The sequence below is a fragment of the Carettochelys insculpta genome, chromosome 22 (assembly GCF_033958435.1).
Source record: "Carettochelys insculpta isolate YL-2023 chromosome 22, ASM3395843v1, whole genome shotgun sequence".
NCBI lineage: Eukaryota > Metazoa > Chordata > Testudines > Carettochelyidae > Carettochelys > Carettochelys insculpta.
In genome coordinates this window covers 20,530,702-20,557,199 of record NC_134158.1, presented here as the reverse complement: position 1 = coordinate 20,557,199, position 26,498 = coordinate 20,530,702, and the positions used below count along the sequence as shown (strand labels likewise).

Genomic DNA, 26,498 nt, shown 5'->3' with positions numbered 1-26,498 from the left:
ACCCCCAGCCTTGTTCCCATCCTGTTCCAGCTTTGCTACTCCCCTTCACTCCTGGTATCCTGTTCAGACCCTCTGCTCCTACTCTGCCTCACCCCTTGGCTCTGGCAGTCAGACTGCAACCATTAGGCATGAGTGCCTAGGACTTGGTCTGCGAGGGGGAAAAAGTTGTGTTGAGGGCGTAGGGGGACAAAGGGGGAGAGGGGTCTCGAGGGAGCAAGGTGCATTGTGGGAGAAGAAGGGAGGAAAGGTTTGTTTCGGAGCTGAAGATGGAGTAGGGTGCATTGGAAGACACGGAGGGGAGCAAGAGGTGTGTGAGGAGAGGAAGATGCATCGGGGTGCAAGAGGTCATCGAGTCTAGTCCCCTGTCACCATCCCTGGCAGATTTAAGTCTAACCAGCCTCAGGCCTTTGAAAGGCTCCCTCAAGGATTGAGCTCACCACCTTGGGTTTACAAGGCTCTGTAACCCGATGGAGGTGCGACAGGAGCAAGGTGAACTGGAGAACATGAGGGGAGCAAGGCTGAAAGAATTGGGCTTGTTTAGTCTGGAAAAAAAAAGATTAAGTGGGGACATGATAGCGGTTTTCAAGTATCTAAAAGGGCGTCATAAGGAGGAGGGAGAAAACTTGTTCTGCTTGACCTCGGAGGATGGAGCAAGAAGCAACGGGCTTAAACTGCAGCAAGGGAGGTTTAGGTTGGACATCAGGAAAAAGTTCCCAACTGTCAGGGTGGTCAAACACTGGAATAAATTGCATAGGGAGGTTGTGGAATCTCCATCTCTGGAGATATTTAAGATAAATGTCTATCGGGGTGGTCTAGACAGTACTTGGTCCTGCCATGAGGGCAGGGGGCTGGACTCAATGACCTCTCAAGGTCCCTTCCAGTCCTAGCAGTCTATGATTCTGTGAAGATGCAGGGGGAGAGGGGTGGCGCGAGATGCATTTGTGGGTTCCTAAGGAGAGGAAGATGCATCAGCACCCTGAGGGGAACGAGGTGAAACAGGGCTGTTGGAAGAAAGACACGCAGCAGAAAGTCAGGGGTTGGCGACAGGTGGGGGCACGTGGGGAGCCAGGTGCATTTGGGGGGATGTGAGGGGAGAACAAGGTCTGTTTGGGAAGACAAGCACACAGGGCAGAGCAAGGTTTGTTGGTGGGCAGAGGGAAGCCAGGCATATTATGAGCGGCGTGAGCACGGTTTCTTAGGGAGGAGGGGACATGTTTTGGGGTGGATAGTGGAACAAGGCATTCTGGTGGAGCGGGACAATGTGCATTCAGTGGGCAGCGGAGAGCAAGTTACAATCAGGACTGGGTATAGAGCAGTGGCTCTTGCAAGCAGTCCGTGGGCTTGCTCTCGCCCCCTACCCCCACTGCAGGGAGCCTTCCCTGGCTCTCTAGCCCTCCATACCCCATGCCGCCACCCCCACTTTATATTACAGCCATGTAGCTACGTTTTTCTGCTCCCGTCGACTAATATGAATAATTAAGCATTTCAGATGTTCAGGGATGGGCGAATGCATAGTGTCATTGCAGGGGGATTGGTCCATGGAAAGGTTTGTGTTGAGCAGGATGGGCAGCGGGCCAGGAAGTTTGAGAAGACGCTGGCATAGAATGAGGTGTACTGGAGAGAGGGCTGAGGGGCATCGAGTGAGTGCAAGCAGCGGGGGAAGCGAGGTATGTGCGACGCACGTGCTCAGGCAGACAGACAAATTACACCCCTATTTCTGACTGTTTTCTTGATCACTCATTGGGGGTTGGGAGGACCAGGTGGGGTCTTTGCTGAAAGCCAAGAACTAGCTGATCATTGCTGTTATTGCAGGGTGCTCGCACAGGAAATTGGTGAAGAAAGAAGCGGAATTGTTGCTGGAGATGGAGCCGGACATCTGCAGCAGGGTGGGTGGGTGGAAGATACCTCAACTGGACGTGCAAAGCCATCAGCGTTTTTCAACCCAGCTAGCCTGGCGTTTCTGGTCTGGGCTAAAAGTGAGCGTGAGGCTTGACAAAGACTAAAGAACCGATAGAAAAGACCCTGAACAGGGACCCTTGGGGCTGAGCTGAAGTGAATAGAGACACCTGGTTATGAGAAGAAGCCAAAAGTTTGGGGCTATGTAAGAGAAGAAGACAGACACGGCATAAGATGGCATCCATTATAGAAGCACCCTTCCACCAGCATGAGGGTCTCTTGCAAAGTGCAAAAACAACAAGAAGTCCCGAGGCACCTCACAGACCAACAGATTTATTGGAGCATAAACTTTTGTGGGGAAAGATCTGCTTTGTCACTTGCCCCCGATGAAGTGGGTCTTTGCCCACCAGATCTTATGCTCCAATAAATCTGTTGGTCTATGAGGTGCCACAGGACTTCTTGTTTTCTGCGGACACAAACTAACACAGCGACCCCACTGATTCTTGCAAGGTGGATCCCAGCTGTCTGGATGGACTGACCACTGAATGAGAAATTCCTTATCAGACTGGAGAGATGCTGGTAATAAATACAGGCTCCAGACTGGGGTGTATTTTTTTCTTTGATCTGTAACCAGAGGTCCTTGGCAGGTGTGTGGTCCCCAAACCGTACTCTGCCCCTGGGTGCCAACATGCTCCATGCTCTGGAAACCGGAGACTTGTTCCAACCAGGATCCACCACTGTGCAATGGCTCTCCTCATGCTCCGAACAGAGTGGAAAGGGGCAGCCCCATGGAAGTCCCTCCGGTTCATCCCCTCACAACCAATCAGATGGAATCCACAGAAGAGGGGATGTGGAATGCAGACAGGGAGAGCTTCCAGTTAAAGGTAACCAGCTTCCATGTCCTCTTCCAGTGTTGGCCCCAATGTGTATTCCACACTTGGGTGATTAGTAAGCAGTACTCAGACAGCGGGAGGGTGCAAAGATGCATTTTTGCCATGTGTATATATAACACCCCTGTCCCACCAGCTGCATCTGCAAAACAGGCTGGATAGGTACATCTCAAAGTGACGCTGCTGAAGTTGCCCCATCTGGGATGTGCCAACTGACAGTAAAGCAAGATGAAGCTAGAAATCCACTTCAAGAGCTTCTGCGCAGATGTTTGTCCCGGTGTTCGTCCTGCTATAACAACCAACACCCAGAGCACTTTTCTAATTGGCGTTGTCCTCTACTGGCAGACCACCACAAACATCAAGAGAGGGAACATCTCCCTCCTTCCTCAGAGGCACGAGGTTCAGAAAAGTTGCAGCTAAGTTGATGCACGTGGTACTTGAAGACTTTCAGGGGGCAGCAACAGGAAGCTTTATGGAATATGGAGGACAGCACATCTGCCATCAGAGGTCCCAGTTTGCTCACTCTTTGGGTCAGAGATTAGGGAGATGACCTTCAGAGAGAGCAAGAACATGGCCATTGGTTCAAAGGGAGTTCTGGTAAGCCTGGAAAGCACAGGGTTGAGGTTCCCATGGAGCTTGGGTTTCATAGCCAGCAGGACAGCTGTCATGAGTCCCTTTGGGAATCTGACTGTTGTTCAGTGATTAAAATAGAATAGCAGGAGAATGGAAGGTGCTAATTGCTGCTAGGTTGACCCACACCAAGCTAAAGGAAAGGGCTGACATCTTGAGCTGAAGGATATAGTCAAATACAAGAGGAAAACCAACCAAACCCGAGGTCAAATGGTTCCATTGTGTTCTAATGAAAAAAAAAAAAAAAGACTCCAATTAGCCAGACAGGATTTTCTGGTGGACTCGTCTCTGTTTCAGCTAAAAACAGGTTGGAGGTTTTCTGACTATGAATGTTTTAGGTCAGATGCCTAAACCATATGGTGCGGGAAGCTTGTGCCGCTTCCCTGGGTCAAAAGAGCGAGGAAGGGTGGGATGCGGATGGAACAGTGGGCTGCCATTTGCAGAAAGAAGCTGTCTGCTGAGAGGTCCGTTGGGCGCAGCAAGAAGGAGTCTACCTTTGTTGTGATGAATTTCTCTGAGCGCCTATGGGAGTAGCAAGATGGGAGGAAAGGCATCTCTCAGTTGGTCTTCTCCAGGAGAGTCCCTATAGCACTGCAGGGTGACTTCCTTTCTTTATTTTCCTTTCTGGGATGCCCACAGGCCCTGAGGTGGCATTTTCCACTGCGTGAATGCCTGGTTCAAGACAGAATTGTGCACATCTCATTTGGGAGGCCTTTCCGCCAAAGAATCCTGTGCCCCGGTTGGTATGTCACCCAAAGCCTTTTTTCAGCTCCTGGTATACCAGTTCCTTTCACTGATGGCCTCTGCACACCAAAGACAGGTTCTTGCTCAACCTTGTTTGTTTCTGTGGAAGACAATCGTGTTGTTGGACATTATCGGGACGCGGTTAGATTGAATCAGCAGGAGGCAGGTTGGGCAGACGGCTTGCAGCGGTAGCTGACTGACATGCACTCTGTCTTCATGAGGGGCCCTTGTGCCCATCGCACAAGGGATGCATCTGTGCCACTGATCATGCCCAATGTGAACGTGAGAGGACAGATTCCCAAAACGCACTGGCCCTGGGTTTGCCCAGTTGGCCACAGAGGCCTTTGACTTTGGCTGGAACTGAGGCCAATAAGTTGAGGCTTGACGTTAATAGCAGGCTCCCAAGTCATCGGAGGAGTTAAGTTCTGGAACTTAAGGGCAAAACACCCTAACTGGCTTCATAAATTAAGCATGACGGGTTCAAGAAGGGGATGGCATGAACAGAGTGCTTATAACGGCCGATGGCCCCTCGGGGACTGCTATTAGCGAATGTCCCCAACAGCTGGGGACAGGGCACTGGATGGAGAGGGTCCCGAGTCACTACAGAGAATTTTGTTCCCTGGTGTCTGGCTGCTAGGTCTTGTCCACACATGCAGAGGCTAACGGATCTCCCTAGCTACGGTCAGGAAGGTATTCTCCTCCAGATCAAACTGGCAGAGACCCTGAGGGGGAGGTTCCCCCTTCATGGCTGGTTTGAACTAGGATACATAGTGGATTTTCCGTGACTCAGAAGTCTGATCAGGATTTGAGGACTGCAGCAACTCAGCCAGACATTATGGCCTTATTACAGGAGTGGGTGGGTGAGGTTCAGTCCACCCAGACCAGGAGTTCTCAGGCTCTCTTTTTAAGGCCTCCACCACCCCTTCTCCCAACATGCTCCATGGCCCAGCTCTGCCACCACAACTGTTTTTCTGCATATAAAAACCAGGGCCAGCGTTAAGGGATGGGGGACAACTGTCTGGGACCCCCACACAGCTAAATTGCTCGGGCTTTGGCTTCAGCCCCAGATGGCAGGACTCAGGACCCCAGGCTTCAGCCCCAGGCAGCGGGACTCCAGCTTTCTGCCTGGGCTCTGGCAGACCCAACACTGGCCCTGCTTGGCAGCCCCCAGAGGGGACCCCAGACCCCTGATTGACGGCCATTTGCCGCGATGATCCCTTCTGGTCTTAAAGGCTGGGAATCTAGGAGAACTGTTCCCTTGATAAATAACAAGCAGTCCTATAGCACCTTAAGGCTTACATTTACTTATTAGCTAAGGAGCTTTCACGAGTATGAGCCAAAAACTGATTATCTAAAAAGGAAACATGTTAGTCTTTAAACTGCTAAGGACTGCTTGTTATTTGTAAAGCTACAGCCTAACACGGCAACCCCTCTGAGTCTGTTTCCTAGCTGTTCACGTTGTCAGACCAGAGACAGGCCTGCAGACAACAGGTGGAGTCTGGCAAACAAGATGACCCAAGTCCATGAGGACATATGGCCTCACAGGGAAAGACCATTTTTGACGGAGGTTCGTAGTTTGAGTGTGACTTTACTTCCTCTAAGTGGACTTTCCTTTGTTTTCATAGCCTCTCAAAGATGCCAAAAGAGAAAGGATATGGCTGGCGACTGGACTCGCCCATTTAGCAGCCAATGGTACAGCAACATTGGGTAACTCTTTCACCTCATCTGGGCCACCGTAACTGAGAAGTCCTTTGTGAACACACTGGGTGGGGTGGCTTGCCTAGAGGTACTACCAGAAACCCAAGGAACCTTCTGTGGGGCTGATGTGTGTCCACAGGAAAGTAAGCCTCTTTCATGCAGACAGCTGTGAACCACAGGCTCTCCTCTAAGGAGGGGCATACTGAGGGCCGTGTAACCCTTCGGCGTCTTGACTTGCAAACAGAAACATCTGTCCAAGATTGAGAAAGGGCCTCCAGGCTCCATGATTGTTGGAAGCAATGAAGACTGGGGAACAGAAGCCCAAGGCTCAAGTAGAACCTCAAGGCTCTATGAGCAGTACCTGGCGGAGAGAACCCCACTGAGAAGGATTCTCCTTAGGACAGGAAAAACGGGCAAGGAATTTAATAACAGGGCCACTCGTCACTGTTGTTCCTGCCCTCCAGGGGTGTGCAAAGAAGGTGAGAGGACCACCAAAAGTTTGAGGCAGTGGGGGAAAAAATAATTGATAGCGCTACTTGGTTCTGAGCATCCCAACCAAAGAAAACCTCGCTGGCAAGCGGTCTTGTGCAGCAGTGGCTGAGGTGGAAGAAGCTGGGAATCTCTGTCTCTGAACCCTCTGTTGTTCACATGGCCCATTCGTAAAGGTGTTGGGAGAGGCACAACTGGGCCTGTAGCTGTCCTTGTGGCATTTCCTCTTCAGGGCTCAACGGTAAGTGGCCAAGGAGTGGGGGGTTATCCTTGAGCCCTTAAGGGAGTGAAGTGACTCATGATTTCAATGAGAAAATGGATGAGATTCCTCAAAGGGCAAGTTCTCAAGGACATTGTGGACCTCCCTGAAGCATGGAGCCACAACTCATGTTTCTTTACAGTAGCTGTGACAATAGCTCTAGATTTGCCCAGAGAGGCTATTAGCAATGACTCAGCCACCCACTTGTCTGCACTGATTAGGGCTTGGAATTGGCCCTCGGCTCCCTGGGGCAGTTTATTTTTGAGCCACACAAACGTAGCTTGTGCAGTTGCATTTTGCCAATGAGGGCTGGACAGTTAGCGATTCCAGCTTGAAGGCTGGCAGAGGAGAACCATCTTCCACCCGGAGAGTTCAAGGTGTTTATCAACCTGGTGCGACAGAGTTGGCCTGGGGGGACTCGTGAACTGCTCTCTGGAGGCCTGTAGCACTGAGGAGTTGGGTGCTGGGCTGGTAAATGGGAACTTGGCCCCTCTCAGTGGAATGAAGAACTGCTTTTCTGCCATCTAGGCAGTGCATCATGGAACATCTCAGGAGGGAACTGGAGCCCTCTCGCGAACCTCTGTGAAAGATCCTGGTACTGCCTGTGGTGGTCATCTGGCAGCAAAGGGGAAGAGGGTGGAACACCAAGTGAGCCTTTGCACCTGGTTGGAGTTCCTCCTCCACATGCCCCAAACGGAGCCTGTGGTGCCCTCTGGGGAAGGTGATAAACACAGTTCCTGCACCAATTGAGAGAGCTTCCTGCATGGATCCAATGGCCCACAGTAAGGCCAATATGATGAGTCGACTGGCTGATGCGGCAGTCCCCCAAGCCATTAGAAAGCACCAGCTCCTTTGATAGTGATGTCTAAGAGGAAACCCTAGACTGGAAGTCCTGTTCCAGCTGATCTCTCTCACTCATCCTCTCTCTCTCTGATGGGCTGAAGTCTTGTCCAGAAGGTCAAATTCTTTTGATGAAAAAAATATTCACTCCATGTTTCACCAGCAGGACTGGACGTTGAATGCTTTGACTTGCAGATGTAGTAGGGTTTCGAAAAGGTATCCTGTGGTGTAGAGATAGAATTGGACTGATAATGGAGGCGATGGCAGGTAAACAAGGCGAAAAATACTCCCTGGAGAGATGGAGGTTTCAGTTGAACCTGGAGTACAGGCCACACTGGAGGTTGGTGCCAATGGATCTGGTACTCCAGAGGATGGCTCTGGTAAAGACTGAGGCAGTGCTGTGGAAGGAAAGTCCAGCGTGGAATATCCACATGGAGCATTTGGATGCCAATGAGTCCATCTAGGCCTGGGAGCTGGAGCTGGTACCAAGAGATCCTTCCCCTTTCATGAGGTCACTGATTGAGTAGAAGACTTAGGCCAGGACTCTCCCGAGTTGGATCTTTTCTTCTGGAGACCGTCCCGGAAGGGAATCTGTCCCTGTGCCCTGAGTTTCCCTTGGCAGCCCTGAGTTTCTGAAGTACCCTGCCCCCCCAGTCATGCTATGCAGAGGACGCCAGTGGACTCTACAAAATGGCGTCTTACATGGAGGCAGCCATTTTGTTTCTGTACGGGTCCAGCCCCACCATGCTGCCGATGGCCACGCCCCTGACTCTTGCGAGAGGATTTCTTAGGCTTAGCAGATCCTGCCTCAGTTCCAGAACACCAGGCAGGCGTCTGCCCCTGCCAAAGTGACGCCCCATGAAGTCCTGCCACATGGGAGGCGCCGTATGGAGGAGCCCGCCACCCCGCCCGTTGCGTGACCTCACCCGCCCCGTGGGTGGAGTGCCATTCTGAGGCATGCATTGCCCTGTCCCTGTGGGCATGAGCTCGCAAGCACCATGCCCTTTAAAGTGGCAGCCACCATCAATGCTGGACTGCCTGGTTCAAAACCGGATAGGTGGCCCCCCTACTCAGCACCTGTGCTCGGAGCAGTGCTGCCTACAGCCTCAGGCCGCTGCACACGGGCCTGGGTCCAGCTTGCCATCTCCTGACCTTGTCCAGGAGATTCATCTTCAAACATAACTCCCGTCTTCGGGGGGTGGGGAAGGGCGAAGGAGCAGCAAAGGCTGAACTTGGCTGGTATCTCCGAGATCATCAAGGCAGCCCAGGTGTTTGCTGCTGATGGAGAAGGACCAGGAGGCTGGCTGGCTGGCTCTCAAATCCTGGGAGGGCTGCACAGAGCTCTGCTCAGTGCGGGAAAACCAGATGGACAAGGAACCCCTCAATTAGGAACGATTCACCTCGTCAGGCTATAAAACAACGCCCACGATCCCTACCAATGGGCTCCAAAAGAACCAGGCTCACTGCAGGCACAGAGGACTCTGGCCCCACAGCAGGTAAGAAGGAACTGGGGGGGCGCTGGTCTATACTGTGGGATGTGCCCGCAGGAGGAGGGCAGCATAGGGGTGAGTCAACGGACACTGCTTGCTGCCAGCCCCTATCTGCCACACGTGGGACGTGTGCACCCCAAGGTAGAATATACCTCCAGTACACCTGCACCACAGTAAAAGACCGGCGGCAGGACCGTGGCTGGCAGTGTTCGGGCCATAGAACTAGAAAACCACAGTGGAGACAAGCTCAGGAAGGAGCCTGGGCTCTGAAATCACAACACACGGCCCCTGCAACGCCACTTGCAAGCCCCATTTGTCACTGACCTGGCTCCCAGGCTCCATACTCTGGATCTGTTATCGCAAAGGAACTGTACCTATAAGAACCAACCCAGCATTACCAGTTCTGTTCCCTGCACCTGTTGCAGATCTTTACCATCGGCTGCGCTCAGGAAGTTTACATGCGGTTTTACTATGGACCCAGCCCGGCGCCTTGTGTTCTAGATGGCGTGGAGCTGCCGGGGAGCCAGGGACCTGGTGTGCCCAGCCTCCCCACAGGCAGGGCACTGGGCTGTCGAGTGACACCAGGAGAGAGTGTGAGTATGAGTGTAATTCCAGTGACACCTGGGGGGGAGGGGGAGAGGGAGAGAGAGAGAGACTCTGTGTGTGTGTGTGTGTGTGTGTGTGTGTGTGTGTGTGTGTGTGTGTGTGTAACGCTAACCTGCGGGAAGCCCGGAGTGTGCCATGCTGCCTGTGGGTAGCAGAGCTGGGAGGAGGTGCACGGCTGTCATGCTGCGAGCAGGTGGTCGAGAGCTGGGCCTCTGAAAAGCGTCTCAGTGTGACGGGAGAGGCAGCAGGGTGAGGGCGCAGGGGTGGAACAGGGTGTTTTGTGGGGAGCAAGGTATGCTCGGGGGCAGGGAGAGCCACAGGCCTGGGGGAAAGGGGCGTATTTGGGGAAGGCCTGGAGGGGTGGGGGAGGGACGTGCATTGGAGGATTACGAGGGAGAGAGGCTTCGGGGGTGGGTTGTATTGGAGGAGGGGGGTTCCATGTAAGTGGCGCACCTGGGGGGGGAATTTTAGCGGGAACTCTGGTTCTGTGGGAGAGTGAGGTGGGTTTGTGGCCCACATGGCTCGTGGTGCACTCAGGAGGGTCTGGCGGAGGGCGGATGTGGGGCAAGGCATGGTACGTTCCAAAATCTTGGGGAGGAGGGAAACAAGGGGTCTTTGGAAGACGCTGGGGGGTGATACATTCAGCAGGCCAGGGAGGGGGCGAGCGAGGTGCGTTGAGAGGTGTCGGGGAAGGGAGGAGGGTATGTTCAGAAGCTGGGGAGGCTGGAACAAGGCGTGTTTGCAGGAGTTGGGATGGAGAATGGTCCATTCAGAGGTCTGGGGCGGGGAGAGCGAGGTGCAGGTAAAGGAATTTGGGGGGAGACAGATGTGGTATGTTTAGAAGTCAGTGGGGGACAAGGTATATCTGAAAAAGTCAGAGGGGGAGGTATATTCAGGAGCGGATGGGGAGGAGGTAGATCCAGAAGCTGAGGGGGAAGCCGGGGAGGTAAATCCAGGAGCCAAGGGGTGGGGGGGTAGATGCAGGAGCCGAGGCGAGGTGGGGCTGCGGGGGAGGTAGATCCAGGAGCTGGGGGGGAAGGGGAGGTAGATCCAGGAGCTGGGGGGGAAGGGGAGGTAGGTCCAGGAGCCGAGGGGGTGGGGGGGAACCAGGTGCATTCAGAGGTTGGGAGGATAGGGTGTATTCAGCGTGGCACAGAGGGCGGGGGGCGCGGCACATTCAGAGGCCGGCAGGAGAGGCGCATTCAGCGGCAGGACCCGTGGTCCCCTCCGAGGCCAGGCCCGGGGGGGAGGGGGCGCTCACTCACCCTCGGAGCAGTACTCCCCCCTCCAGCCGGCCAGGCAGACGCGGGCGCCCAGCTCGTCGCAGGCGTAGTGCCCGAAGGGGTCGTCGCGGGGGCGGCAGTAGTCGGAGCAGCCCTCGCCGTAGTAATGCTCGTCGCAGAGCACGTGGTAGGAATAGCGCAGCTCGCTCTGCTCCCCCAGCTGCACATCCTGGGACCAGTCCTCGCCCACCGCCAGCCGGCGCCGTGTGGCCAGGCGGCTGAGCAGGTTCCGCATGTCCTCTGAGGGGCGGGGTGGGGGGGGGGAGAGGAGAAATAGGCTGTTAAGGCAAAGCCTGGGGAAAACACAGAGTTCCCCCCCCTTCCCTCCATGGACCCCCTTTCTCCAGGGGTGGGGCCCCAAAAACCAGGATCTGACCTAAGCCAGACACTGCGGAGACAAAGGGCCTTGGGAGGAGCCCCAAGAGGCAGGGACTTTGCTCATCTGAGCTACCGGGGGGAAGCTCTCTTAGCTGGCAGCGGTAGTAAGGCAGTTATCCTCTGCGTGGCCCAGCCACAGGAGAGAAACACACGAACACTGACTCAGCTGGCACCACTCTCATGCAGTATGCACCCCGCCCAGTCATGCAGCAGGGATCCCCTGCCCCACCCTACCCCCCAACCAGCCAGCGCCCTTCCCACAGAGATGCCTAGAACACCCCTTTTGTCTCCCCCAGCCCTGCCATAGGTAATGCAGTTTCGTGTCATGAGGATGACACAAAACTGGAGGGGAGGTAGATACGTTGGAGGGTAGAGAGAGAATCCAGAGGGACCTGGATAAATTGCAGGACTGGGCCAAAAGAAATCTGATGCGGTTCAATAAGGAGCAGTGTAGAGTCCTGCACCTGGGGCGGAAGAATCCCAAACATCGTTACAGGCTGGGGACCGACTGGCTCAGCAGCAGTATGATGGAAAGGGACCTAGGGGTTATGGCGGATGAGAGGCTGGATATGAGTAAACAGTGTGCCCTTGTAGCCAAGAAGGCTAATGGCGCACTGGGGTGCATTAGGAGGAGCATTTCGAGCAGATCTAGGGAAGTAGTTATTCCTCTTTATTTGGCACTGGTGAGGCCACATCTGGAATATTGTGTCCAGTTTTGGCCCCCCCCAGTATAAAAAGGATGTGGATTTGCTGGAGCTGGTTCAGCAAAGGGCAACAAAAATGATTAAGGGTCTGGAGCACAAGACCTATGAGGAGAGGCTGAGGGATTTGGGCTTGTTTAGTTTACAGAAGAGAAGACTTAGAGGTGATTTAATAGCAGCCTTCAACTTCCTGAAGGGGAGCTCTAAAGAGTAGGGTGAGAAACTGTTCTCAGCGGTGTCAGATGGCAGAACAAGGAGTAAGGGTCAGAAGTTGAAGAGGGAGAGGAATAGGTTAGATATTAGGAAAAAATACTTCACCAGGTGGGAGGTGAAGCATTGGAATGCGTTGCCTAGAGAGGTGGTGGATTCTCCATCCCTTGAGGTTTTTAAGTCCCGGCTGGACAAGGTGCTGGCTGGGATGACTTAGATGGGGTTGGTCCTGCTTGAAGCAGGGGGCTGGACTAGACGACCTCCTGAGGTCCCTTCCAGCCCTGTGATTCTGTGAACGCCTGCTGTTCTCGGCCCAGAGGAAGGCTTGGATCTGAGGCATTGCTCAGCACCCCAGGCCAGAAGGGATCTCACAGAAGATCCAGTTCGACAGACCAGACAATGTCCCATTGGTGCTAGCGCAGGACGTTTCTTAACACAGACGCAGTCTTGAGCTTAAAATCCTCAGGGATGGCGAATCCATCTCGACCCTTGGTCCATTGTCCCCAGGGGCCATTCCCTTCAGTGTTACACCGTGGCTGTGAAGACGTCCCGCTGTGTCCTCCAGCCATCGGACCCCCTCAGACCCATCTCCGCTAGCCTGGAACCCTTGATTAAATAGCTGTTCCCCCACAGACGTGCTGCTAGGCGGGACTCTAGTTCCACCTGAAACGACTCTTTGTTAAGCTCAATTTGATGGGCTCCTGGAGCTTCTCACAACTGGCAAAGAGCCGATTTCCCTCCTCTCCTTTCTAACAGTCCTTAAAATATTTACCGACTGTTCTCAGGTCCCCCCTCCCCTCAGTCTTCCATTCTCCAGTCTAAATGCGCCCCCTGTTTTAACCTGCTAAGGCAGGTTTGCTAAACCATTGGCCCTTTTTGCTGCTTTCTTCTGGACTCTGTCCAGTCTGCCCAGGTCTCTCCTACACCGTGGCATGGAGCACTGAGGGCTGTGTTCCAGCCGAGGCCTCCTGCACACCCCATACAACAGGGCGGTTCCCTCCCCTGTCTGGCCAGCATCACGCCCCAGAACGATGTTCTACTAAAAACACATCACATGGTCGACTGGTATTCTATTTCGTATCCCCTAGATCCCCACCCTTCTTTGCCCATACCATCATCTCCCTCAGCTTTCCTCTGACCCCTCTCCAATTTATCAGCAACCTCCTCAAACGGTGGGCCCCAGAACTGGCTGCGTGATCCTAGCAACGGTCACACCAGCACATGACACAGAAGGGAAAGAACCCCCGTGCTCCAACTGGCCATCCCCCGTCTACGCATTCCGGGAGCACGTTAGCTTTTTTGGCCTCAGCCTGCACCTGATATTCATGGTCAGCCAATTATTTGGTCCCATCCCACCCCCACCCCTGACCAGTGTTGCTTCTCATTTTTTCCCCAACCATGTGTGGAATAAATTTTGTTGTGTGCGCTGTGGCATGTGTGGTTATGCACCATCACAACAGAAACACAGGCTAACAGCTATGGGTACTCCATTAATCAGCCAGGCAGCACCTTCATTTCTTCTGGGTGGCCAACCCAGCACTCGGGTACAGGGAGCAGGGCCCCCCTACCCCCAAACATTCTTTCAGATCACTTCCTCCCAGGGACGAGCCCCCAACTTGCATTCTTTCCGTTCTAATTCCCATAAGAAACTCACTGCCTTAGCTCCCTCTGCTCCATGGGCTTAAATCCCAGCTCATCTGGGATCCCTTCTCCATTTGCCAGCTCAGGGCTGGGCACTCATCCAGGGCCCCTTGACCACCATAAGTCTGCCCCGCGGGCAGAGGCTCGCCCAGTGCCTGGGCACACAGAATCTGAGCCATGTTGGGCTGGAAGGGACCCCAAGAGGCGATCTGATCCATGCCCCGGCACTGAGACCAGGCCAAGGGACTCTAGACTGGCCCTCCCTCGGGTTTGCCCAGTGGTGGGGGTTCCACAGCCTCCCTTCCAACCCTGCTCCAGAGATGAATCACATAATCATAGAACACTCGAACTGGAAGGGACCTCAAGAGGTCCTTGCGTCCAATCCCCTGACCTCTTGGCAGGACCAACCACCATCTAATCCATCCCCTACAGGTGTCTGTCTAACGTCCTCTTAAATATCTCCAGCAATGGAGATCCCACAACCTCCCTGGGTAACTTATTCCAACATTTAACCACCCCAACAATGAGGAAGTTTTTCCTAATGTCTAATCTAACGCTCCCTTGCTGCAATTTAAGCCCATTGCTCCTTGCCCTGTCCTCAGGGGCCAAAGAGAACAAATTTCCTCCCTCCTCCTTGTAACCCTCTTTGAAGTACTTGAAAACCGCTATCATGTCCCCTCTAAGTCTTCTGTTTTCTAAACTAAACAAGCCTGGTCCTGTCAGTCTTCCCTCACAGCTCATGTTCTCTAGACCTTTAATCAGTCTTGTTGCTCTTCTCTGGACCTTCTTCAATTTCTCCACATCTTTATTTAAATGAGGTGCCCTGAACTGCACACAATACTTCAACTGAGGCCTAGTGAGCACTAAGTGGAGCTGAAGAATGACTTTATGTCTTGCTCTCAACACTCAGGTTGATGCATCCCAGAACCATGTTTGCTTTTTTTTTTTTTTTTTGCAACAGCATCACACGGTTGACCCATATTTCGCTTGTTGTCCACTATGACCCCCTAAACTCCCTTTCCGCAGGACTCCTTCCTCGACAGTCACTTCCCACTCTGTATGTATGAAGCTGATTGTTTCTTCCCAAGTGGAGCACTTTGCATTTGTCCTAATTCAACTTCATCCTTTTTACCTCAGGCCATTTCTCCGGATCATTCTGAATTATGAGCCTGTCCTTGAAAGTAGTTGCAACCCCTCCCGGCTTGGTATCATCTGCCAACTTAATAAGCGTACTCCAAACTCCCCTGGGAGTTCCTAATATCTAATCTAAAACACTCTTGCTACAGGTTAACCCCGTACTTGTCCCTCCTCCAGTGGTCCTGGAACACAGCTGATTTCCCCCTTCTCCTTTCTAACAGTCCTTAAACTATTTACCAACTGTTCTCAGGTCCCCCCTCCCCTCAGTCTTCCTTTCTCCAGCCTAAATGCGCCCCCTGTTTTAACCTGCTAAGGCAGGTTTGCTAAACCATTGGCCCTTTTTGTTGCTTTCCTCTGGACTCTGTCCAGTCTGCCCAGGTCTCTCCTACACCGTGGCAGGCACAACTGGGCGCTGCGTTCCAGCTGAGGCCTCGTGCACACCCCATACAACAGGGTGGTTCCCTCCCGTCTGACCAACATCACGCCCCAGAACGATGTTCTACTAAAAACACATCACATGGTCGATTCATATTTTATTTCATATCCCCTAGATTCCCACCCTTCTTTGCCCATACCATTATCCCCAGACGGTGCATGGGATTTTCCCTTCCCACGTAAAGTACTTTGAACTTGTTTCTACTACATTTCCCCCCCTACCATTTCCAACTTGTCAAAGTCATTTTCACTTCCAAGCCGGTCCTCCCCCCTGCTTACTACCCGCTGCAGCTGCAAGTTTTATAAGACTTTTCACCCGGTTGTCCAAGTTATGTACAACAATATTGACTACTTCCAGACCAGGTGTGACCTCACTAGATATGCTGAGGCTGGGGGGACTTGTAGGTTGGGATAAGCCTGCCAAGCCACCGGCTCCAGCCTGCGACCCTCAGGCAGGCTTTCTGCCTGCCCCACCCCCACGGTCTGTGCAGAATGCCAGCAGTGGGGGCCACATACTTCTCTGAGCGCTGCTACGAGCTGGGCAAGGGGAGGAAGAGGCCAGTGTGAGCTGCAAGACAGGGCTGGGGGCAGGGACAGCAAATAAAGACCCCCCCCCTCCATCCTTCAGGCTTGTGGTGCTCAGAGAAGCAACAGCCCATGCAGCTGGCCGCTGGCGGGAGGAGATGAGACAGGCAAGGAGCCTGCCTGAGGGACCTGCAGGGCTGCTGGCCAGGAGCCACCTAAGTAAGTGTCTCCTGGCTAGCAGCTGCCTCGGGCGCCCCAGACCCTGCCATCCCCCGTCCTCTGCTCCCCAGCCCCTCATCACACTTACAACCCTAACCCATGAGCTCCTGCACCTGCCCTCATACCCCCCTCCCAGGCCCTGCCCCCCCGAATTCCCTGCTCCAGGGCACATTCTCCCTCTCCTTCACTTCAACCTGATTCCACATGCAACCTCCCTCCCAGATCCCCAGCACTTCCCCCATTAATGGTATGGAAGAGTGCAGCCCTTAACTACTTACCAACTTCATGGAGTGGTCCCCCTGTTAAAAAAAAAAGGGGGTACGGCCCACCCCCTGCACTCCACCCTCCCGGCCAGCAACCCAAAGAGACCAACTCTTGGAGCAAAGTCTTTGAACCAGCCGCACAGCCCCTTTGGCAGCCGTTTCACAGAGCCACGCTGCCCTGGTTTGCTCAGGAGAATGGCCTGTGGGACTGGGTCCAAACGCCACCCAAAAAAAGTCAGGACTTCACCTCTAGTTCTGCCCCCCCAGCCCCTGCGCACACCTGCATGGCTGGGGCCAAGCAGGTGCACCCACCGCGTGTGCTCAACGCTCAGTTTCACTTTCTTCTCAACTTTTGGCCCCGCAGCACCTCCCTCTCCAGCCAGCTGGGTCCTGCCCCCCCAAAGCCCTTGCCGCAAGATCAGCTGTGGTCCCTTGTAAGGAACAGCTCCATTTCTCCTTCTGACCCCACATGGGTCAGGGGAGAAGCTGACCCAGGCAAGGCAGGAAGGGGTCAGAGGCTGCCGGAAGGGTGGGGGCTGCATCCAGCTGCCATTCCCCTCCAAGTTCTTGCCTTGCCCCCTTCTCCAGCCTCCAGCATTGCCCTAACACACCCCCAACTCCCCTTCCTCTACCCACCCCAGCCCCCTGAACCCCACCCCCACTTCCCAGCCACCTACCTAACCCCAACACCCTCACCTTCCACCCTCCCCCCGCCGAGAATGCAGACACGGTTCAGAACATTTGAAGGAATGGGCTGTGACTCACCCATTTGCCCACTGTGGAGGACGGGGTCGGTGCCTCCTCTGGAGTTAGGGGGGGGACTGTCGACAACAGCTCTGCCTGCAGACTATCTACCCAGCATAACACCCTAAAGTACATGCAGCGTAGCTGACAGGAGGAGAACTGGACCGTATGCTAATGCCACTGCCTGAATCAGATTCCTAGGGCTGGAAGAGCCCGCAGAAGGCCACTGAGTCCAGCCACCAGCCCAAAGCTAGTGACTTTGTAACTGCCCACCGGGGGACTCAAACCCTGGCCCTCTGGAGCTTCATGCATGAGCCTACACAGTTTGAGAGGAGCCAGCTGGCAAGGGAATCAAACCCAGACTGTACAGCGTGAGCACAAATCCCAACCATTGGGTCGCCCAAAATCGCATAAACAACAGTAGCTCAAGCAGCAGAAATACCCCTTGCCTCCACTGATAGCTGCGTTGGCATAACTCAGGTAGCTGGTGGGTGTGTGGCTTTTTCACACCCCTGACCAATACAGCTATGCCCAGGCTATATTTAGGACCCCAGGTGGGCTCAAATATGCCTCTGAGAACAAAAGGGAATCTGCAAGGATGAATGGCAGATCCAAGGTCTGCCCTAGGAACCCTTCACCCCCAGCCTGCCACGAGAGAGAAGAGCTGGGACCCAGAGAGGTTGCAGGAGCAAGGACGGAGACACAGGTGGTCCTGTGGGCTATGTTAAGAGCTAGGGCAGAGATATAAGAAGGCCCCTGGGACAGCACAAGATAATCAGGGCACCTGCTTCTGCCCAGAGAGACTGTTGTTAGCTTGGCTTTCCCATGCAGAACTCAGCACTCTCTGAGGTTGGATTCCTGATGACTAATCAAAGTTCTGGTGTCCTGAGAAAGCTGCCTGCTCCCACCACACGTGTGCCTGGCTCCCTGAAGGAATACAAGCGCCTGCAGGAATCTGAACTCAGCTGCTCTCTCAGACCATCCAGAAAGAAATGGCATACCAGAGACTTGGGAGAGTCTATCCTCAAGGCAAGACAAGACCTCGTGGTTCTTCTAAGACAGGGGTTGTCCACCAGGGTATGCGTACCCCTGGCAGGTAAACAGAGGTCTGCCAGGGGGTACACAAACACATCTTGATATTTGCCTGGTTTTACAAACAGGCTACATAAGAAGTGCTAGCAAAGTCCCATACAACCTAAAATTTCCTACAGACGACAACTGTTTATACTGCTTTATAATACTCTCCATTGAAACACAAGCACCGCACTGAGATCCCCATCGATTTATTTAAAATTTGGTGGTAGAAGCAAGAAAGTCAAAAACTAAAGTAGTCCTGTGGCACCTTATAGACTATCAGATATTTTGGAGCATAAGCTTTCCTGGGCAAAGACCCACTTGCATCTGATGCAATATAGATGAATCGAATCTTTACCCAGGAAAGCTCATGCTCCAAAATATGCGTTGGTCTATAAGGTGCCACACGACTTCTTGTAGCTTTTGAAGATACAGACTAGCTTGGCTACCCCTCTGATAAAAACTCAAATGTCACTGTGGTTGTTTTGTCTGATTTTTGTGAGGAACTAGTTTTTAAAGGAGATGAAACTTGGAGGATGCAAGAGAAAAAAAATTAGATGTCTGAAAGGGGTGCAGTTGCCTGGAAAGGTTAGAAGCCAATGTTCTAAGACAGCAAGAAGTCCTGTGGCACCTTATAGACTAACAGATATTTTTTGCAGCATAAGCTGTCCTGGGCAAAGACCCACTTCGTCAATATCTGTCAGTCTAGAGGGTGCCACAGGACTTGTTTTTGAAGATACAGACTAACTCAGCTACCCCTCTGATACTTGTTCTAAGACACTGGATGAAGGCTGGAGCACTGGATTCATCTTGGTCAACAACAATTGGTGGCAATCATGGGATACAAACTGACGCATCCCATATTTTGCATCAAGGGTCCACAGCAGAAAAAAACATGCTTAGGAAAAGAAGATAGAAAGAGAGGGTGTGGAAGACTTCAGAGTGAGAAGGCTAAACCAGCACTGTCCAAGAGGAATTCAAAGATCTCCATACTTTTGATACATACTACGAATAATGGGCCATTTCCACCCTGACTGAATAGACCTTGTCAGCTCTGGCCCTCCCTTTTACTGGGACCCCACTCTTTAAATACCCCTCTGAAACAACCCGCCCCCATTCATGCATCTGATGAAGTGGGTCTTTGCCCATGAAAGCTTATGCTCCAAAATATCTGTTAGTCTACCAGGTGTCACAGGACTTCTAGTTGTCCTCGAAGATACAGATTAACTCGGCTACCTCTCCGATACTTGTCACACTTGTGGTTGTCGTCTTTCCATATTTGCCACGTTATATTATACAAAACTTCATGAGCCAGGCACTCCCAACCCTCCTCCCCAAATAAATGCCCTCCCTCTCCCCCCAGGGCCAGGCACCACCTGCCCCCGTTCCTAATTCAATGCCGGCGACTTGCCAGGGCTACCACCCTGCCCTTCCACCACCAAGCAGTGGGGCGTGTGCACAGACCAGGAAGAGCCGCCCTTAGAGACTCCAAGAGCTGCAGGTTGGCCACTTCCATATTCACCACCACGCGGTGTCATATTCTCCGCATGTGGGCGAACATATTGGACACCCCGGGAGTAAACTCTGAACAGTCAATTGAGACACAGCTGGCCCTATGGCTAGAGAAGGCCAATCGGGCAAGAGCCAGGCTCCGGATCCAGAGGGGGGTGCGAGGCAAGCCATATCGCATGAGAGCGGAGGAGTAGGGAGAATCTGAGAATGCCCCAACACGACGCAAAGGTGTTTCAGACACAGGTACCAAAGGTGCAGCCAGCCAGCCAGGCATGCTCAGCAAGAGCAAGACAGCTGAGTGAGCCTCAGCCAAGCCACGAGCTGCAACAGGACGCGTGCGCCTTGATTTCTTGTCCAAGAGGCCACATGGAACCCCAGCTGGGGAGATCTACTCCACCAGAAGCATAGAGAGCAACCTTACTGCTCCATTTTGGAGGAGGAGGATGGGGACAGGAGGTGCTTTCCTCCCTGCACTGGAGTTGGCGGGTGAGTTGAATCTGATCCACCCGGCAGATATACTCGGATAGCTCAGTCACTACAGCCACCAGGCAGCTAGTCAGACAGATGAGCAGATTCTGGGGATGAGGCGCTGCACAAAGGGCCTGACTGCTTACATCTCTCACTTCTAGGACAAAGTTTCGGGCTGTGCAGAAGACCAAGGAAGCCACCTCCATGGGCAAATAGCTCCACCAACGGTGTCCAGGTGCAGGAGTCACTTCTCTAGAAACTTTGTGGAGTGAGAACAGTTCCACCTCACGGGACCCCTACCAGGCTGGAAGGGTTAAATGGAGATGGGACACATTTGGAAGAGACCTGCGCCAGGGAGTTTTTGGGGGCCATCCTATGTCCCGCATTGCACAGGTCAGCCCAGATGATCACAATGGTCCCTCCTGGCCTAGGAGATCTGTAAAACCATGGTCAGGGGCTCTGAAGTCCAAGATCTAAGGCTGATTTGTGTCTGTAGACGGCACATCCAACTATCAAACAAGGCCCAAAGGGGACGGGCCTGGGCATGGGGCCTGGTGGGGCAGAAGCATCCCAGATGTGGGATTTGAATAAACCCAAACTCTCAGGGAGCAGATGAGCCAGGTAAACCCCAGTCCTCAAAGATCTAAGCTGCAATATCTGCAGAAGAATGGTGTGTACCTTCCTGCCCAGAACCACGAGGGATAATCCTCTCTGTCCAGCTGGGAAAGCAGACAGTACTACATCCCTGAAGCATGAGCTATGTGAGTGACCCCATGAGAAAAAGCAGGTAGATACCCAGCCAGGGCCTCTTGTGCCTAGGATCTGCTGACAGGTGAATCTCCACTCGGGATGCTGGGATACTCGTCCTTATACACTCTACCAGGCTCAGGTCCAGCTGATCGCCTATGGGGGGCAGAAGGTGAGAGCTCACATGGAGATATTGGACAGGCATGGGGACAGCAGATACAGGACCCAACCCCATGGAACACCTCAATGTCAGGCCATTTCTGGTGCCCAAAATTCAAAGCAGAATGCAAATGGAGTCACTTGGAGGGAGGGGGGGCTTTTCTGACCCCTACCTGCCACACAAGGGAAATGCCAGTAAGTGCCCACATCTGCCCATTGCCAGGTAGACAAGAGGCAGAAGAGGGCCCCCCCTCCTCATACATAAACCCCTTTGCACTCTGGAGGCAAGAGTCTCTCTAGCTCTGCGGTGAATTCCCCGAAGTCCAGCTCTGTGACCAAGACAGATACCTCCCTGCCTGCCCTCATGGTGGAAACTGAGGCAGGGCTGAGCTTTGCTGCAGCTGAGTCCTCGGCTGAGCACACACAGGAAGGAGGCCTGCCAGATTCACAAATGCTGTCATGGTGCGAGGACAGCCTCAGAGAAGGGTGAAGCAGCTGGGAGGCTGCTACTGATGGCAGAGACACCTTGTCGGAGAACGGCCAGGGTACATTCTCTTAACCAAGAGGCCCTGAATCACAGCGCATCAGGCGGGAGGAGTGGGCCAGGCCATGGCTTCTTCTCAAGACAAAAAATGGGGCCCAGGCATTCATGCAGGCCCAAAGTGGAGACAACGCCAGAGGGGCCTGTCAAGACAGCACTCCTGCCTTACTTGACCTTGGGACACCCCGAGTTACAACTGGCTTAAGCTCAGCTCAGCAGGGGGACAAACATATCTTGCCAGTCACAGGTCAAGGCCATCGTGTCCCCTGCAACTATTCAAAGAGGCTCTTCCAAGCCTGGCCTAGCAGGAAGGACACCCCAGGCTGCAGCCCACGCAGCTGTCTCCTGGAGGAATGGGAAGAGGTAGTGGCAGGACCCGACTGCAGCTCAAACCAGAGGGCTTTTGGGTGGGCAAGGGGGCGTAGAGGTGTGAGCCTGGAAAGTCCCCATGAGGCCCTTGCTAGTGTGACCTAAAAGGGCTGAAAATAGGTCCGCCCTGAAGTACCATTGGCCAGTTGGATGGGTAGAAGCTCTTCAGGAGAGACCCTAGAGCCTGGCTGGCAGAACTGCTCCCCCGGGAATCGGAGACGTTTGCCCTGGCTCATTTTAATGACAGAAGAGGTTTTGCTGGACAATCGGAATGCAGAGTCCTGACTTCAGAGAGGACTTGAACATCTCTAGATCCCGGGGGTGGGGAGGGGGGAAGGGAAAAGCATCACACTCCATTCCCTCCACAAACAGGTAACAAGGGGAGAGGTTGTTTGTCTTCTATGAACAATGGGAGATTCAGTTTACCCATGGAGCAGAAGGGGAAGGAATGCCACTCGCCCTAAGAGCCCTGGGAGGGGGGCAGGCCTGGGGGTGAAGCAGACAACAGCTGCCTCTGGATGGACCCGAAATAACTGAATGGAGTCCACACAGATGAATGGAAGATCCCGGGATGGACGCAGGACCCCTTTGCCCGGCCAGTCGGCCACCCAAGAAAGAAGAGCTGGAACCCAGAGGAGCTGCAGGGGAGGGAAGACAGACACCCAGGAGGCACCAGGGGTTATAGTAAGAATGAGGATGAAGACACGAGATGGACCCCAGGAGAGCAAGGCCTATTGGACAGCTGCTTCTGCCCATATACGACTGTGTTGAGCTTAGCTTTTTCCTCAGCCCTCTCCGACACGGGATGCCTGGTGCTTCCTCAGCGCTCTCCGTTTATCTTAAAGAGCTCCCGATCTCACGGCACCCAGGCCCTGCAGGGCACACCCTGCTGAGTTCTAGAACACAAGCGGGGGGTGCCAGAGTGTGAAGGCCCAGTCTGGGAGATGGAGAGTGGCAGAATTCACCCCTCAGAGAGGAGACCCACAGGCGCGGCAAGAAATAGGGGACCGCCTAAGAGAGAGAGTGTACGAAGGCTGGAGCAATGGGAGATGCAGACCCATGAAAGCTGGTGGCAACAGTGGGATACTGAATTCCCCACCTGCACCTCCAGCAAGGCACTTTTGGATAGGAATGGCTGGAGGATTCTGGATCAGAGCAGAGCCCTTCCCCCCCCGCCCCCGTTGCTTGGTATATGGGTTCCGACAGCACCCAGCACCAGACGCAACATGAAAGATGTGCATAGAGCCTGCAGTAACAAAGAGGAATAATCTGCTCCCCACACAGATCTCATCCTCATCTTTACTAATTCACAGATCATCTTAAACCTCCCACTTGGAGGCTTATCTCCCTCACTTTATTTTAGCAAGCACGGTTTGTTCTATGCCCTTCTTCTATAGCCCTTTCTGACTTGGTCACAACTAATATAACACCTGTGGCCCAGTCATGATTGAACTGTGGCCTTTTGGCTTCAGCTGCTCCCGCCCAAGCTTAAAAAAAAAACCAGTTCCGCGATCAAGGCTGCAGCAGGCTCTTCCACCACTATGGGTAGGTCTACTTTGCAAAAAAAGTGAATTTTTAATCTCACGTGAAGCAGTGTTCAGCTTACCTGGGTTAAAACAGCAATGAAGTCCCAGACCGCAGGGTTCTCCATTTAACGCCAGATGCTACCCAGAGTTTTGAAGCGAATGAGACGTCACTTACCTTGTACAGGAGCTGAAATTCAAGAAGTGCCGTCCATACACATGTCTGAACAGGTGAGGCACAAGGCAGCCCAAAGCCTCAGCTCCTTTGCTGGGGACGTTCTGTTCTTCTCTGCAGAACCAGAGTTAAAGGACTGTCCATAGGGACATCATCTCAAAACCCAGTAATATCGCCTTCTCGTCATTGAGCACATACACATTCCACCGATGCTGGCTCCACTACATCCCAAGAGGCTGCCCTGCAACGTGCGCATGATGGGACCCTTCTTTAAGGAGGCTCCTGAGGCTCTCCTGGACACAGGCCTTAGAAGAAGAGCGAGTCTTTCTTTGCTAGCTCATACCAAGCCTTCACATAGCCAGAGATCCATGGTGATAAGAGTTTTGCCTCTCAGCTGGCAGACGATAGCCACAAAGAGGCTAGGGAAAGATCGGCATGGCTTCTTTCTTTGCCAATAAGAAGCCATGGCTCGTTTGACATCTGAGGTGTGATGAACTGGAAGCAGGAGGCTTCGGGCAAGAACACAGGGAGGGGAATTTGCTAGTGGTGATGGCTAGGTTTTGGCAAGAAACATGGGTGAGTTGCAGGGGTTAACTGCGGGAGAACTTCGTACGCGAGAGTTTAGGGGTGTTTTGGCAACACACTTCCCCGTATCTGATGGGTCGGGGACATGCCTGAAGAAAAGTGGTGGCATTGTAGCAGAACACATGTAGATAAGGATAAGGGGACAAACATGGCGTGATCTTGTGTAACTAGATGTAACAATCACATGTAAGCAAATAAGGAAATACCTTAAAGAGTGACCTAATGGAACGGCATGGTAAGGCGGGGAAAAAAAAAACCTGTATATAAGCAACGCAGAAATCAATGCAATCTGGATTTCACCAATGGACCTGGTTCTGGTGCCTTGGAACTGTGAGAACTCCTGCTCGTCCGCAGCTGCGTGGGGTCCGCAGCTGCCAAAGGGATGTAAGAAGCCACCTTCCTGTTATGCTTGAGAAACTGTTAGTTAAGGGGTTTGTTTAAACTTGTCAGGAAATAAACTGCCTGCGTTAACATATCTGGTCAGTGTTTTTGTACTCAGAGAGCTCAGTGTTGAACCTAAATTACTCTTGCCTGTAACATAATTTCGTACAGAATCTGAATAGCAAAGTATATAATAAATGAAGGTTAGACATCAGTTCTTGGCTCTCTGCTACCCTGCTCACCACAGCAATAGTTACCCTGAGCATTGTTTTCAGAGATAACTCTAAGAGAGGGTACAATCGCCATTAGTGCACAGTGAGGGGTCTCTCAGGACTGAGACAATCAGGTTGAGGTCCAATGGAAAAACCCACTCATCTGGTCTTTTAGGAATTTCAGACCACTTGTACGAGAAGGTAGATTGTCCGTCTATAGGGGGATGAGGTGTCTGGATCACAGCTGAGTGTACCATAAAAAGGATGTGGATGTGCGGGAGCAGGTTCAGCGAAGGGCAACAAAAATGATTCAGGGGCTGGAGCGCAAGACCAATGAGGAGGGGCTGAGGGATTTGGGCTTGTTTAGTTTACAGAAGAGAAGACTTAGGGGTGATTTAATAGCAGCCTTCAACTTCCTGAAGGGGAGCTCTAAAAAGGATGGTGAGAAACTGTTCTCAGTGGTGCCAGATGGCAGAACAAGGAGTAATGGTCTGAAGCTGAAGAGGGAAAAGTGTAGGTTGGATATTAGGAAAAACTACTTCACCAGGAGGGTGGGGAAGACTGGAATGCGTTGCCTAGAGAGGTGGTAGATTTTCCATCCCTAGAGGTTCTTAAGTCCCAGCTTGACAAGGTCCTGGCTGGAATGACCTGTGGGGGGGTTCATCCTGCTTGAAGCGGGGGGCTGAACTAGATGACCTCCCGAGGTCCCTTCCAGCCCCAGGATTCTGTGATCTGCAGGAGCTCAATAACAAGTTAAATCATTAGAATTGCAGCTGCTCACCACAGGCACGGATGCATTCCAGCACTCAGGGATTTCCAGTGCCAGTGAGAAAATCTCCTCCATTTTGCAAGCTACTGCAAATGTGTCCAGGGGAGCTTCTGGCACTTAGCACCGGTCCACGTAGTCCCATCTCCCCATGAGGTGGCCAAGTCCCTACCCCACCCAAGATGGCCACATGGACATAGAGGGGACCATACCTTGTGGCTATGGAGTGATGGGGTCCCAGTACTGATCCCTGGCGTAGTCTTTCAAGTGCCAGTGGAAGGCAGAGGATGGCGATGGTCCTCAGAAAGTACCTGCGTGGTCATTGCCGATGCCCAGCAAGGAGAATGAATATGCCAGGTGCACAGGCGCTGCAGTGAGGGAACATCGCAGTGGGCTTGGTGCCATATCCAGGGGCCCCAGGACTCTCAGGGTGAAGCGAAGAGATGCCGCAGCTCTGGCTCCTGTAGGGACTGAGCGGTCGCTCTGGGCCAAGAATCTACCCAGTGCTGGCAGATATTGTGGGTGTCCCAGGTTTCTTCCTAGAGGGAGCGGGGGTGCCCCAGGGCTGGTGGCACACTCTGGGAATCCAACACCCAAGCCCAGGGCTGGACTGTGTCAGAAACCAGGGACAGGGATTAGGAACAAGGAAGGACCCAGGGGACTAGCAGAGCAGGGCAGGGCCGCAGGAACAAAGTCAGGTAGGAGGTTGCATCTGATCTGGCAACAATTCGCTCCATCGCATGGACAACCTCCTCTGTGCCTTCTTCTGGGTTAAACAGCCCAGCCAGACCAATCCATGGGGATGAGCACTCCTCCAATCAGGATTTTTGTGGGCGGGGCCTCTGGTTGGGGCTAGGATTCTATTAGCTGCTTTGTCCTAGCAGGCTGCTGGATGGAAGCCAGGCTGC

General features: G+C 53.1%; 1 protein-coding gene across 2 annotated transcripts in view; it reads right to left on the bottom strand.

The window, feature by feature from the left end:
* Positions 1-26,498, bottom strand: part of DLL3 (delta like canonical Notch ligand 3) — a 356,208-nt gene that overhangs the window by 303,499 nt on the left and 26,211 nt on the right. For both annotated transcript variants that reach the window (XR_012648465.1, XM_075016362.1), the window contains exon 4: positions 10,808-11,065. Coding sequence is in view for 1 of the 2 variants with exons in the window: in XM_075016362.1 (XP_074872463.1) it covers positions 10,808-11,065 (258 nt within the window). In the remaining variant the exon portion in view is untranslated. The remainder of the gene's footprint in view (positions 1-10,807; positions 11,066-26,498) is intronic.